Source organism: Rhamphochromis sp. 'chilingali', assembly GCF_963969265.1.
Source record: "Rhamphochromis sp. 'chilingali' genome assembly, chromosome: 22".
Lineage (NCBI taxonomy): Eukaryota > Metazoa > Chordata > Actinopteri > Cichliformes > Cichlidae > Rhamphochromis > Rhamphochromis sp. 'chilingali'.
In genome coordinates, this window is record NC_137950.1 from 7,383,892 (window position 1) to 7,395,896 (window position 12,005).

At 40.3% G+C, this 12,005-nt stretch overlaps 1 protein-coding gene across 1 annotated transcript; it reads left to right on the forward strand.

Moving 5' to 3' along the window:
* The first annotated feature begins 272 nt into the window (after positions 1 to 272).
* Positions 273 to 11,947, forward strand: cops3 (COP9 signalosome subunit 3). The gene is made up of 12 exons (XM_080871945.1): positions 273 to 675; positions 1,658 to 1,787; positions 2,487 to 2,599; positions 2,880 to 2,929; positions 5,079 to 5,171; positions 5,269 to 5,448; positions 5,542 to 5,682; positions 6,666 to 6,839; positions 7,530 to 7,616; positions 7,857 to 7,970; positions 8,095 to 8,175; positions 11,069 to 11,947. Exons 1-12 carry the CDS (start codon positions 621 to 623, stop codon positions 11,120 to 11,122), a joined length of 1,272 nt encoding a protein of 423 aa, XP_080728071.1. The 5' UTR covers positions 273 to 620; the 3' UTR covers positions 11,123 to 11,947.
* Positions 11,948 to 12,005: the final 58 nt, after the last annotated feature.

Sequence of the window (12,005 nt, forward strand, 5' to 3'; positions counted from 1 at the left end):
GAGAGAGAGAGAGAGAGAGAAGATGCTGGAGGCAGACCATCTAAGTCTAAGTCTAAGACCAAAACTTAACTTTAATTTAAATTTATTCAATTTTAAACAAAAACTTGATTCAAATCATATATACATTCAATCATATTTATCAATGTATCAATGTCATCATATTTTCGTTTCCCCAAAGGAGCAGCACTATAGTAGTCCTGTAAAAGTAGTTAGACAAGAGGTCTCACCATAAAACATCTACGTTAACCCCGGTATGTACGTCACTTCCTTTATTTCCGAGTCCTCAAAGAGAGAAGTTGAAGTCCATTTTTAAATAAACACACACTCGCGCAATATATATCTATATATAGATATATATAGATATATATCTATATATAGATATAGATAGATATATAAAAGCAAGTGTGTTTCAATACTACCAGCAAATCTGGTAGCTGGCCCTTTAAGAATTCAACGGTCGGTTCTCTAAACCTCCTTGCGGTCTGTTCTGTTCTTACGATCTCGCGATAGCCTCACCTCAGTGGCGGCTGTGTGGCCCCCTGTCTTAGTCCGGACGGAGTTGTTTCTGACGTTTGAATGAAATACAGTGCAAATTACCTCCACGTTGGACCCAGGAAATAATGGCTTCAGCCTTGGAGCAGTTTGTGAACAATGTGCGGCAGCTTTCCGCTCAAGGTAGGGTTGATAAACTCATTAGAGTCTGAAGTATTAGCTAGTTAGCTAGCATATGCTATCCAATGCCTTGCCGATAGCTAGGCAGTCAAACTGGTCAGAGGCTTCTTTTTGCTTTATCATGTAAACACATCGCTAAAACGACCTTATGTCGCTGTAGTTCCTATGTAAACTACCACGAGAAGATGCGGTATTACACAAGGACCCGAAGGATAACTGCATAACGTGCATGTCATCAAACTAGATGTGAAAATTATACTTTTTGTTTTTGATCTAGAAAATAATTTCTGGGGACTGCCTACCGGTAGTCCCGCCCTAGCCTCATATAATTGGCTAGCGGACTGAATTGGCAAATATTATTGGCTCGAAGTCATCTGTCAATCCTGCTCGCATTACCTCTGTTGCAAGGCCTTGACAGGACACTTGGCCAGCCGATTTCAATTGAAATGCCCATCCGCAGCGCGGCGGTTATACACAGTTTTATGAGTCCGTGTGTCCTCTAGGTTTATAAAGAATAGCCTCTTTGGATTCGTAAACAAGAAAATTCCTATTTTATCCATAATTTGACCAATTAAACAACAAAGAAAATGTATCACTGTGCATTATTTCTCCTATCAACATACAACAACTTTACTGATAATAGTTGTAGTGGGGTTGTGGTCATACTGATTGTGTCTAGTCTTTGTAGCGTTTCCAGCTAAGTTTTTGTCCATGTGCCCTCCTTGTGTGCTTTGCAATGTAATAACAACCTTGTGAAATAGAGACCTGATGACATTAAATCTCAGCATAACAACCTGATTTTATTCTACATCTGGTGGGCTGGTGTCAAAAATATAATCTGCACCTAGACCTGCAAAACAAGTTACCTTAAGCCTTTAGAAAGACACCCTAGTTTGGACTTCCCATAGATTTAAAAGGTCGGTACAAAAAGTTAAGTGTGGTTAAATTTCTCAATGTTGACCTCAATTTCCCTTCATCCCTCCAGGCCAGATGACTCAGCTATGTGAGTTGATCAACAAAAGTGGGGAGCTGCTGGCCAAAAATCTGTCCCACCTGGACACGGTGCTGGGGGCCCTGGACATCCAGGAGCACTCCCTAGGTGTGCTGGCTGTGCTGTAAGTTTCCACTATAACTTTCTTCTGTCTCAGTTACCACATGACAAGAAATTTTTCTCATAAAGTTTTTTTCCCCTCTAACTGGTCTATTATTATTATCAGTATTATTAATATTAATTTTTTTTATTAGTTTACATTTTGGTGTTTCACTGCACTCTGCTTTCGTTCTGCTGTTCTTGGCCAAGATATTCTCCTAATGTTGTGTCTATTGAAGGTCACGTTGTACTTTTTGTGTTGGTTGAGGAAGAGGCGGTAGTTCTTTAGAGGAAGTCTCTTGGAAAAATGACAGAGCCAGCTCAGGATTTAGAGGAAAATGAGAGGAAAAGTTGACAGATAATAAGTTCCTGCATATAATGTTCTATTGAAAGGGAATAATCTCTCTCACTTCTTCAAATTGTTTCCTTTCTTTAAAATTTCCACACATTCTCTGCACTATAGCAAATCCTGCACAGACGTGACACTGCTAAAGGTTTTCTGTTGCCTTTACAACTGATAATAAATAACACAGAAATGAAAGCTATTATTTCCTGTTTACAAAATCAATCTCGCTTCTGCTTACCCAACATTGCGTCTGATCGATACATTTCCCTCCTTACTCAAAACTCAGCCCTTTAGCTCTAAATGATTTTTAAAAATCGGCAAACTAATGCTAAGTTTTGGCTAACCCCCCTTCCTTCCTTCCTTCTGCTTTTGCTCAAGATTTGTGAAGTTCTCCATGCCAAACATCCCTGACTTTGAGACGCTCTTCTCCCAAGTCCAGCTCTTCATCAGTACATGCAATGGGGAGCACATTAGATATGCAACAGACACTTGTAAGTCTCATTGTTCAGTGAACTTGTTTTGTGTCAAGTTTTTTTTTTTTTTTTTTCAATTTGTTTTTGTGATTGTTAAGACAGAAGCATTTCGTGTATGCGTTTCTAGCTGAGCTGTCATGAATCGCTACTTGTGTTCATATATTTTACACAAGGTTATATAAATTTTGTTGGTATCAGTCACAGCTTTGTATCAGTGGTTTGAAATCTGTTATGTGGATTTGTGGGATCTGGCAGAATCCACGTGGTTAATCATAACTCTTCTGTTTTCCTGCCACAGTTGCTGGTCTCTGCCACCAGTTGACAAACGCACTTGTAGAGCGGAAACAGGTAAGAATGTCTCTTTCTATCATTCTGAGCCTAATCCAACTAAGGCTACGTTCACACTGCAGGTCTTAATGCTCTATTCCGATTTTTTGATCAAATCCGTTTTTGTTTTTTTTTTTGTCTGCTTGTTCACACTACAAATAAAATGTGACAGCCAACGCGCTCTAGTGTGAACCCTCAAAGCGGCCCGCATGCGCAAAAGAAGACCTCACACACAACGCGCTCTGTTTAGACCCAGACCACACAGTATTGTTTGACTGATGGCCTTAATATAAAGACTTTATTCGGACTTTACGTTTCCCAATTTTTTTTTAAGTTATAAAGTTATTTACATATGGCCTAATAATGATCCTTATTGCTGTTTTAGAAAGGAGCGGTGCTTCAAAGGATAGTTGCAGATTTCTGTCAGAATCTGCAGATTATACAGTACAAATAAAATATTCACGTTTCTCCAACGTTGTCTTCCCAACAGTTTCACTAACATCTACACTGGATGGCCAGGAAGCGTCCACGATGTCTTCTTGGGCGCTTCTCCGGCGCTGATAATAGGCGTCTGTCTTGTGTCAGTGATGTAAAAGACGGATTTAATGTGACATGACCGTTCAAACAGCAGTCGCTTTCTAAAACATCAGATATATATCGGATTCAGTACCACATACGAAAGTGACTCAGGTCAGGTTTGAAAATATCGGATTTGTGCTGTTCACACTGTCATACCATGATCGGAAATGGGTCGCATAGGGTAAAAAAAAAAGGTTGGATTTGATGCGCTTTTGCCTGCAGTGTGAACGTAGCCTAAATAGTGATGTCGTTTAGGCTTGACAAAAGTAGGGCTATGTTGTAAAAGTGAATGCTTAACAAAAAAAAAGAACACAATTGCATTTTTAAATTTTATTTTTTGTAAGAGAACTGTTAAGATTTGTTCATGATACATCTCCCTAGAAGAAAATGCCTTCTGCATTCTCTGTCCCTCTGTAGATTATGCAGTATGTAATCCTGTTGCACTTGTGCCAAGCAGTTTGTTTTCATTCAGCCCGTGGAGTCTTTAATATCAGCGGAAAGAACAAAAAGCAGGCAGGCTTTCTGTATTTCCTGGTGCTTCTGTAATTCTTGGTTTTACACTTCATGAGTCTGACTAGTTTTTGGCTTCAGAACTTTTGTCTTCTGCCAGAGGCCACATGTTTTTAAACAGTGTGTATTTATCTGCAGGCTGCTGATTTAGTGACATCCACACAATTGTATCTCTTGAAGCTAAAGGGGTTAGGGCCTTTCCTGTCAGCAGTTCATTTGATATCACTCACCCTACGCGCCACCATTGCCATACCCTCGTCAGCATTTCCTACTGAATTAGATTGTGTTTGTGGGATCGGGTGCTTTCTTAAGGAGTTGGTATAAGAGTAATCCTTTCTAGTTGTTTATCATTGCTCGGATGGGCGTGAAGTGAATGCAATAACAGTAGTCCTTGTTGTGGTTCTTAGCTTCAATGAACAAGCAACCTGTTGCTGGTGCTAGCTATAACCTACAAGAATTACCACCAGCAGCTACAGTTCATGAGGGTGGATGAGAGACTCTGGAGAGTAATATTAAGGACTGCCACAACAGTAAGCCAGGTTGCAGCCACTGAACACTCAAAATAATGGCGAGGAGACTGCCAGCAGACAAATGTATACTTGGGTGTTGATATATCTGGATGGCCAAATCAAGTCTGTGCGTGGGGAAACACTGCAAGTGTATTTATCCGCGCTCTCACAAGCAGCAGGAGAGTCACATGACCCTGCTGTCTAATACAGCACCCAACCCCCCAACCCCTAAACTTCCTTCCACCTGAATGATCATGTTAGTGTTTATCTCCTAAATGCTGTGTGGCCTACATAGTGTGTGTGTTGCATTTACCTTGCAGCTAAAACCAATTTCCCCCCTTTGGTCAGAATGAAATGAGTCAGTCACAATCATTTTTCATCACAGGGCTCACATGAGTCATTTCATCACTAAGACAGCACTGAGTTTCAGCACCACAGTGGAGCATGTTTTCCTTTCCCTTCTTGATCTAAATATTTTAGCGTGTTCTTCAGGCCCTGACTGTTTCCAGCACATTTGGGTGTCTCAGGACGACTTTCAGCTTAGTAACTCACAATTTCTCCTCTTCTGACAGCCATTGAGGGGTGTCGTGGTCCTAAAACAGGCAATAGACAAAATGCAGATGAACACAAACCAACTTACCTCAGTTCACGCAGACCTGTGTCAGGTAAGTTCTTAGCATCATCCCAGTTGTAATCCCAGCACATCTCCTTTTCCATATGCAGTCTAAGCCACTTGTTCACCTCTTATATGTTCTTCTGCAGCTGTGTTTGTTAGCAAAGTGCTTCAAGCCAGCCCTGCCCTTTTTGGAGGTGGACATGATGGACATCTGCAAGGAGAACGGAGCCTACGACGCAAAGCACTTTTTATGTTACTACTACTATGGTGGCATGATCTACACGGGCCTCAAAAATTTTGAAAGAGCACTGTATTTTTATGAACAGGTACTGTCTTTACAGTCTTTTTGTTGCCTCCTGAATTTAAACGTTCTTTGCGGCATCACTGCACATGCTTTTGTTTTTAATTTTCTGTGACAGGCAATAACCACTCCAGCCATGGCAGTGAGCCACATCATGTTGGAAGCCTATAAAAAATACATCCTGGTGTCACTTATTCTCCACGGCAAAGTGCAGCAGTTGCCCAAATACACTTCACAAATAGTAGGGAGGTTCATCAAGGTAAGGATGCATGACGTGTGGGTGATATTTTTTTCTTTTTAGAGGTGTAGCCAAGAAGTGTCATTTTCTAAAATCACCAAAAAGTAGTAATAATAATAGTGTATTGATGCTCAGTAATGTATAGATTAACATTTAGGTTCATGCATGAAGAATCAGTGATACAGATCGACAGACTGGCTGTTAAAATGTTGTTTTTTTGCCTGCTAGGCTGAGTCTCAGTGGGAGGGTGAGCCATTCATTCTGTTAGCTAGAATGTGGAAAAGTTATTAAGCTGAATTTGATGAAACGTTATAGAAAAGTGGAGCTCGGGCAAAGGAAGAACTCACCAACATTTGTCTTTAAAGTTAAGATAAGAGCATCAGCATTGGTGTAGGCATCAGGGGTAGGATGTGAATGCACTTCAATTATTGGTTTACACTAATTGGAAAGTAAACACCTCTGAGCACCTAAAAGACTCAAAGATGAATCGTTACTTGGACAGAGTCAAAAGCACTGATTTCAATCAGATTTGATAAAAATACCATCACACACGAGGTGAACACAAAGGCTCACCTGTCATTTTGCCTTTTATGTATCAGACAGCTGCTCACACAGAAAGTTTTTTTTTTTTTTTTCCCCTTCTTCTCCCACACTGTGCAGCGCTGCTTTGTAGCCTCACGGCTCACTCACTTAACTGAACGCAGCAGAACAGAGAGTCTGTAAAAGCAAGCAGATCAAGATGTCAGTGTCACGCAGTAGCAATTTTCTTTATTTTCTTTATTTTTTTGTAAATCAAAAATTCACTGTGGGCTTTGAAAAGCAGCAAAATCTGCTCACAAAGTTTCTAAGTTTCAACAACAACTAATATTTGGAACAGTTGAATATTTATGTGCAGCTGTAGTGTGAGCCCATCAGGAAAAGCCACTTATTTATTTTGCTGCTACTGAGCTATCCGTCCATAATTGCGTTTGCTTTTTTCCTTTTTTTTCTTTTTTGTGCCTCAGCCCTTGAGCAACGCATACCACGAGTTGGCTCAGGTTTACACCACCAACAACCCGGCCGAGCTGCGCAGCCTGGTCAACAAACACAGCGAGACCTTCACACGAGACAACAACACAGGCCTGGTCAAACAGTGCCTCTCCTCTCTCTACAAGAAGAATATCCAGAGGCTAACAAAGGTGAGCTGTGTGTGTGTGTTTTCTATGTGATGTGTGATATTAACACACTCCCGATGCCTTCAAGAGAGAAGCTTCACTGGGTAGCTTGTGCGACTTTACTTTAGGAAATATTCTGTTGTAAGAAGAGAGACGTCAAGAACGTAGAAATGTCTCTGTCGTCTCAAATCATCTGTGGCGCAGTTCATTAGAGGTCACGATAATCAAAATGAAAGGAAACACAGCCAAAACATGGGTGTGCCAAGACAGATGCTGACATCTGATAACTGGCTGTTGGCCCATCTTTGCTAAAACGACTAACAACAATGACTCTTGAGCTTTCAGTTTCCACCTGTTGGGTCATCTTGTTCACATTACCAAGAAGACTGAAGTTAGAGGGGCTGTGTGACCCATAAAACTTGAGTTTCACACTCCATACAGCCTATAGGTTAAATCCAGGCCCAGTGCTGTCTGGATATCACTTTAGGTTATCTTTTAGGTTCATGTTGCACATGCCAGCTCAAACAGACAGGCACAAATCCAAAGCACCAGCTAGCCAGACAATCCAGAGTACTGAGAGCTTCTTTACTGAGGTTAAAGAGACGTTCGTTGAGTTGTCAAGGGATTTATTTGAAACAAACTGGAGTTTAGATGGCGGGTTTTTGCCCATTCACTAGATCTGATATCGGTTTTTCCTCTGTGCGAACCCCACAGACCTTCCTGACACTGTCTTTGCAAGACATGGCGAGTCGAGTGCAGCTTTCAGGCCCGCAGGAAGCAGAGAAATATGTCTTACACATGGTGAGTTCTCCAGAGAGACCAAAGCACAAAAAATACAATCCAGTTGATGCTGATAGAAATCACGATATCCAACTTTACGTGTTTGTGAAATGGTTTGATATTTTTTTTTAGCTATAGATGTATTACACAAGTCTTTTATCTGTTGTGTTGGACCGTTTTGGACTTGAAGGCCTTAACGACCATATAACAATAGTCTTTACACTGGATTTTCTGCATTCCCTCTTGTTTTCTTCTTTGCAGATTGAAGATGGTGAGATCTATGCTAGCATTAACCAAAAAGATGGTATGGTCTGCTTCCATGACAACCCTGAAAAATACAACAACCCAGCAATGCTCCACAAAATTGACCAAGAGGTGTGGAGGCTCAGATCTGTGTTCACTGTTCTTGTGCTTTGCATGGATTGTTTGCAGTTGCAATACACAAATCCTGCATGAATTTTTGAAAATGAGCACGTGTCTTTTTTTCCTCTCTTTTCAGATGTTGAAATGTATACAGCTGGATGAGAAACTAAAGTCTATGGATCAGGAAATCACAGTAAACCCACAATTTGTGCAGAAGGTGAGGGGGGGCTCCAGCAGCACTGGAGTTGCTTTTTCTTATTTTGGCTTATGTGTGTATTTTTGGTAGAATGAGCCAGACTAAAGATGTTCTCCTGTCGGCGTGTATGTTGTCCAAAAAGTTCAAATTTTAAACTTTTTATTGAAGCAGAGGATAAGATGCTTAGAGGTTTAGAAACAGTGTGATCACTGTTTGTTGCACATGTGGCATGCCTGAGCAGATTGTGTTGCCAAGTCACATGGTGTCTTCAGTCACTGTTTCATGAAATCCATTGCTGGGCGTTTGATAAACACTGACTCTGTAATTCTCCCTTTTCAGTGTAACTGACATGCCGCTTGTTATGCAATATGCGATCATAAGGTTTCGCATTTCCATCCATAAAAACCAAAAACTATACCTGATTCAAATTATAGATCTCTCCCTTCAAGAACATTTCCAACTGTGCAAGTCAGAAAACAGTCCTAGCCTGGTTCTTCTTTTTCCCTTTTTAAAGATTGCCCCCTGGACGTCCTGTTTTGACCGCTTGCCCTTGTGTGTCTACATTTACACTATGGTGCTAAAACTTGCACAAATTTGCACATTGGCTTCCGTTTCAAACTAACCCAACCTTCCTTATGGAGGGTGGCGAGCCTTTGGCTGTAGACAAAAACCAAGACGCTGTTTTGGATGAAGAATCTGATCCAAGCTTATCAGGTCGGGAATGTGACCACAAGAATGCTTTCACTTTTAGTTTTTTGGGCCGTTTGTGGGGTCGTTCACCCTAAACTCAGGTGTAGGAGGCTTTCCCAGCTATAACAGCGTGAGAATTATTTTTCTTAACCAAATATTTATTAGTCCTTTATTTATCCAGGTAAAAAATCTCATTGAAATTAAAAATCTCATTTTCAAGAGAGACTTGGCATCATGGCAACAAAAGTCAAAATATACATACCACATAAGTATATAACATTTAGCAGCAGCGTACAAAGAACAATAATGTGCACGATTTCCATAGCCAGTAATAAAACGTAAAGCACAATGGTACACAGTATCCAACCTCTTTAGGTAGTGGGCAGGTGCATTCATAAAAAGCAGGTCACCATAATCCAATAAAGGTAAAAAAGTTGCATGAATCAAGTGTTTTCTCACTTGGAGGGAGAAACAGGATTGATTTCTAAAAAAGTAACCTAGTTTTAGTTTTAACTTTGACACAAGCCTTTGAATGTGAGTTTTAAATGACAAATTCTGATCTATAATGATCCCTAGATACTTGTAAGATGTGACCATTTCAATTTCAGTTCCTTGAATTGTTTTAATCTTAGGAGACGTAGCTAACAACTCTTTGCCATTTGAGAATAACATGAACTTGGATTTCTCTGGATTTAACACCAACTTAAGTTGAGTTAAATGGGACTGAACTACATCAAAGGCAGACTGCAGAAATTGCAGGGTTTGTGCTACTGAAGGGGGTGAACAATAAATAATTGTATCATCTGCATAAAGATGAAATGCTGCATTTGACAAATTATCACAAAGGTTGTTTATGTAAAGAGAAAATAGCAATGGCCCTAATATGGAGCCCTGCGGAACTCCTTTGGATACTGGGAGAAAAGAGGAAGAAGACCCAGCAGCATGGACACACTGTTTTCTTGCTGACAAGTAATTTGAAAACCAACTTACAGCATTTACAGATAGACTAAACAATATTGGTCTATTTAATAAAATATAGCATGGTCAACTGTATCAAAAGCCTTTGACAAGTCAAGAAAAGGAGCAGCACAGTATTTTTTGCAGTCCATTGAATCAACAATGTCATTAACCACTTTAATAGCAGCAGTCAGGCTCACTTTCTATCAAATTGTGAACCATTGTGCTAATAAAACACAAATTAATTTGTCAAATCTGGCTAAAGTTAATAGCAACCTGCCTTCCTTGCAGGCCTGCGTGGTTTTATATCAGTTTAATCTTACATATGACATACAAACGCTTATTTTCTACAGAAGCTAAATGGTTTGCACAGCTGTCTTCTTGCTTATAGTTCACCTCGTTTGTTTACACCTTTCCATCATTGAGAGGCGCTGCCTGGGCTAGTCGTACATTGTGACTCATTTTGTAATTTTGGCTGTAAATTTACTAAATAATTCTCAGCTTTCAAGAACTATTTGAATTTTCTCTCTGGTCCACAATGGTTGAGAACCAACAATAATGTGAAGTGCACATGGTAACATCTGCCTGTTCAGACAGTAGTACCTGGTGAATACTTTTATGCTGCCACAATACACCAGATATTGCTGTAAAGCTCGTCTTCCCTTCCTTCCAAAACAGTATTCAATTTTGTCTCAAGAACAAACGGTGATGGAGCTATCGACATTTAAAGTTAAGTGGCTTGGATTTTCAGTGCCAACAAACAAGGACAGCAACTTTTAAACGACCAGTCAAGTAGCTGCACACTTCCTTATTGTATATATCAGACCTTCCCAAAGTGTGGGGCCCGCCCCCTAGGGGAGGCGCGTTATGAAAAGGGGGAGAAAAAACCAAAACGCTTGGACACGGCTAGCACAGGGCCGCCACAGAAACACAAAGCAGGGAATGAAGCATAGTTGAATATGTTTCCAAACCAACTTCATTCTAAGCCGAACATTTTTCTGGTAAAACAAAGGGGGCCCAGCAAAAAATGTTTGGGAACCACTGGTATATATCAACACAAACTGGGGAAAAAGTCTAAGGAGTTAGTTCCCAGAATGGCAATACGCCCTACCATCAAGTAATATTGGGCATTGAGACCTGAACAAAACAATCACTCATTGTTGGTGGAAGTGCAGCAGAAACTGGTTTGCAGCAGTGGCTCCGCCTGATGTGTTCAGATAACAGTTTTGATGTTTTGTGTTGTTTTTGTTTTTTGTTTCCCCTTCAGAGTATGGGATCGCAGGAGGATGATGTCGGTAGCAAAACGTCTAGTTATTCCTGAGGGGCCTTGGATGGGGAGAGAACGCTGCAGCCACCCAACACGTTCTTCCCAGGATGAGTTGGATTTTTTTAAAAGAGGAAAAACAAACATTCTATCTCACATAAGGACATTGGTCAAGGAAAATCTAATTGTGTGGAATGATGATAAATTTGGTTATTCTTACTTCACAGTGTCTTAAGGATAACGTGAGATCCTTACAGAAAAAGGAGGAAAAAAAGAAAAAAAAATTACAATTTTGTCAGTGTTTTATTTATCAATGTTCAGGTTGAAGCGCCACTGCTACATTAACAGAAATCACAATAATAAAAACTGGACTTATTTGTTCCAAACGTATGTGAAAAATCTCACTGTTTGTTTTGGTTCTGCTGCATGATGGCCGTGACTTTGAGGGCATTACGTACAAGGTCAAACATCTAAAATTGATGAAGAATGAATCTGATAAAATTCTGCATTTGTAAAGACTGCAAGCGATCGTTTCCCTCTCACTCCTGCCGGTTAGAATGTAGATATCATCAATAGTGAATCTGTACACATGGACATGCCCTTGACCAAAACTCGGCACAATGGAGGAGTCGTTCACAATCTGGTGCACTGTTTTGTTTTTCTTTTCTTTTGTTTTTCTTTTGTTTAGGGTTTTTGTTGTTGTTTTGGGTTTTTTTTAGGTCGGATCCACTAGAGGTCGCTAGAGCACTGTACAGAAAACCGATTTGACAGCTTGTTATTACAAGAGGTGAAGTCAACAGATGAAACCAAACTGTCATGTAATTTTGGGAGCTTGAGCTTGGCGATTGTGGATCTGTTAATAATAAATTGTTTAAGAATATAGTTCTGGGTTTCATGCCTTTATGGAAAGATTCTCTTCGACACGGGCCCTCGTCTTTAC

Excerpts from the sequence above, each read along its gene's own strand:
- cops3 (XM_080871945.1), top strand. The coding sequence starts at position 621 with ATGGCTTCAGCCTTGGAGCAGTTTGTGAACAATGTGCGGCAGCTTTCC. Across the intron at positions 7,971-8,094 it reads TCCACAAAATTGACCAAGAG|ATGTTGAAATGTATACAGCT; the intron begins GTGTGGAGGCTC and ends CTCTCTTTTCAG. Across the intron at positions 8,176-11,068 it reads ACCCACAATTTGTGCAGAAG|AGTATGGGATCGCAGGAGGA; the intron begins GTGAGGGGGGGC and ends TTTCCCCTTCAG.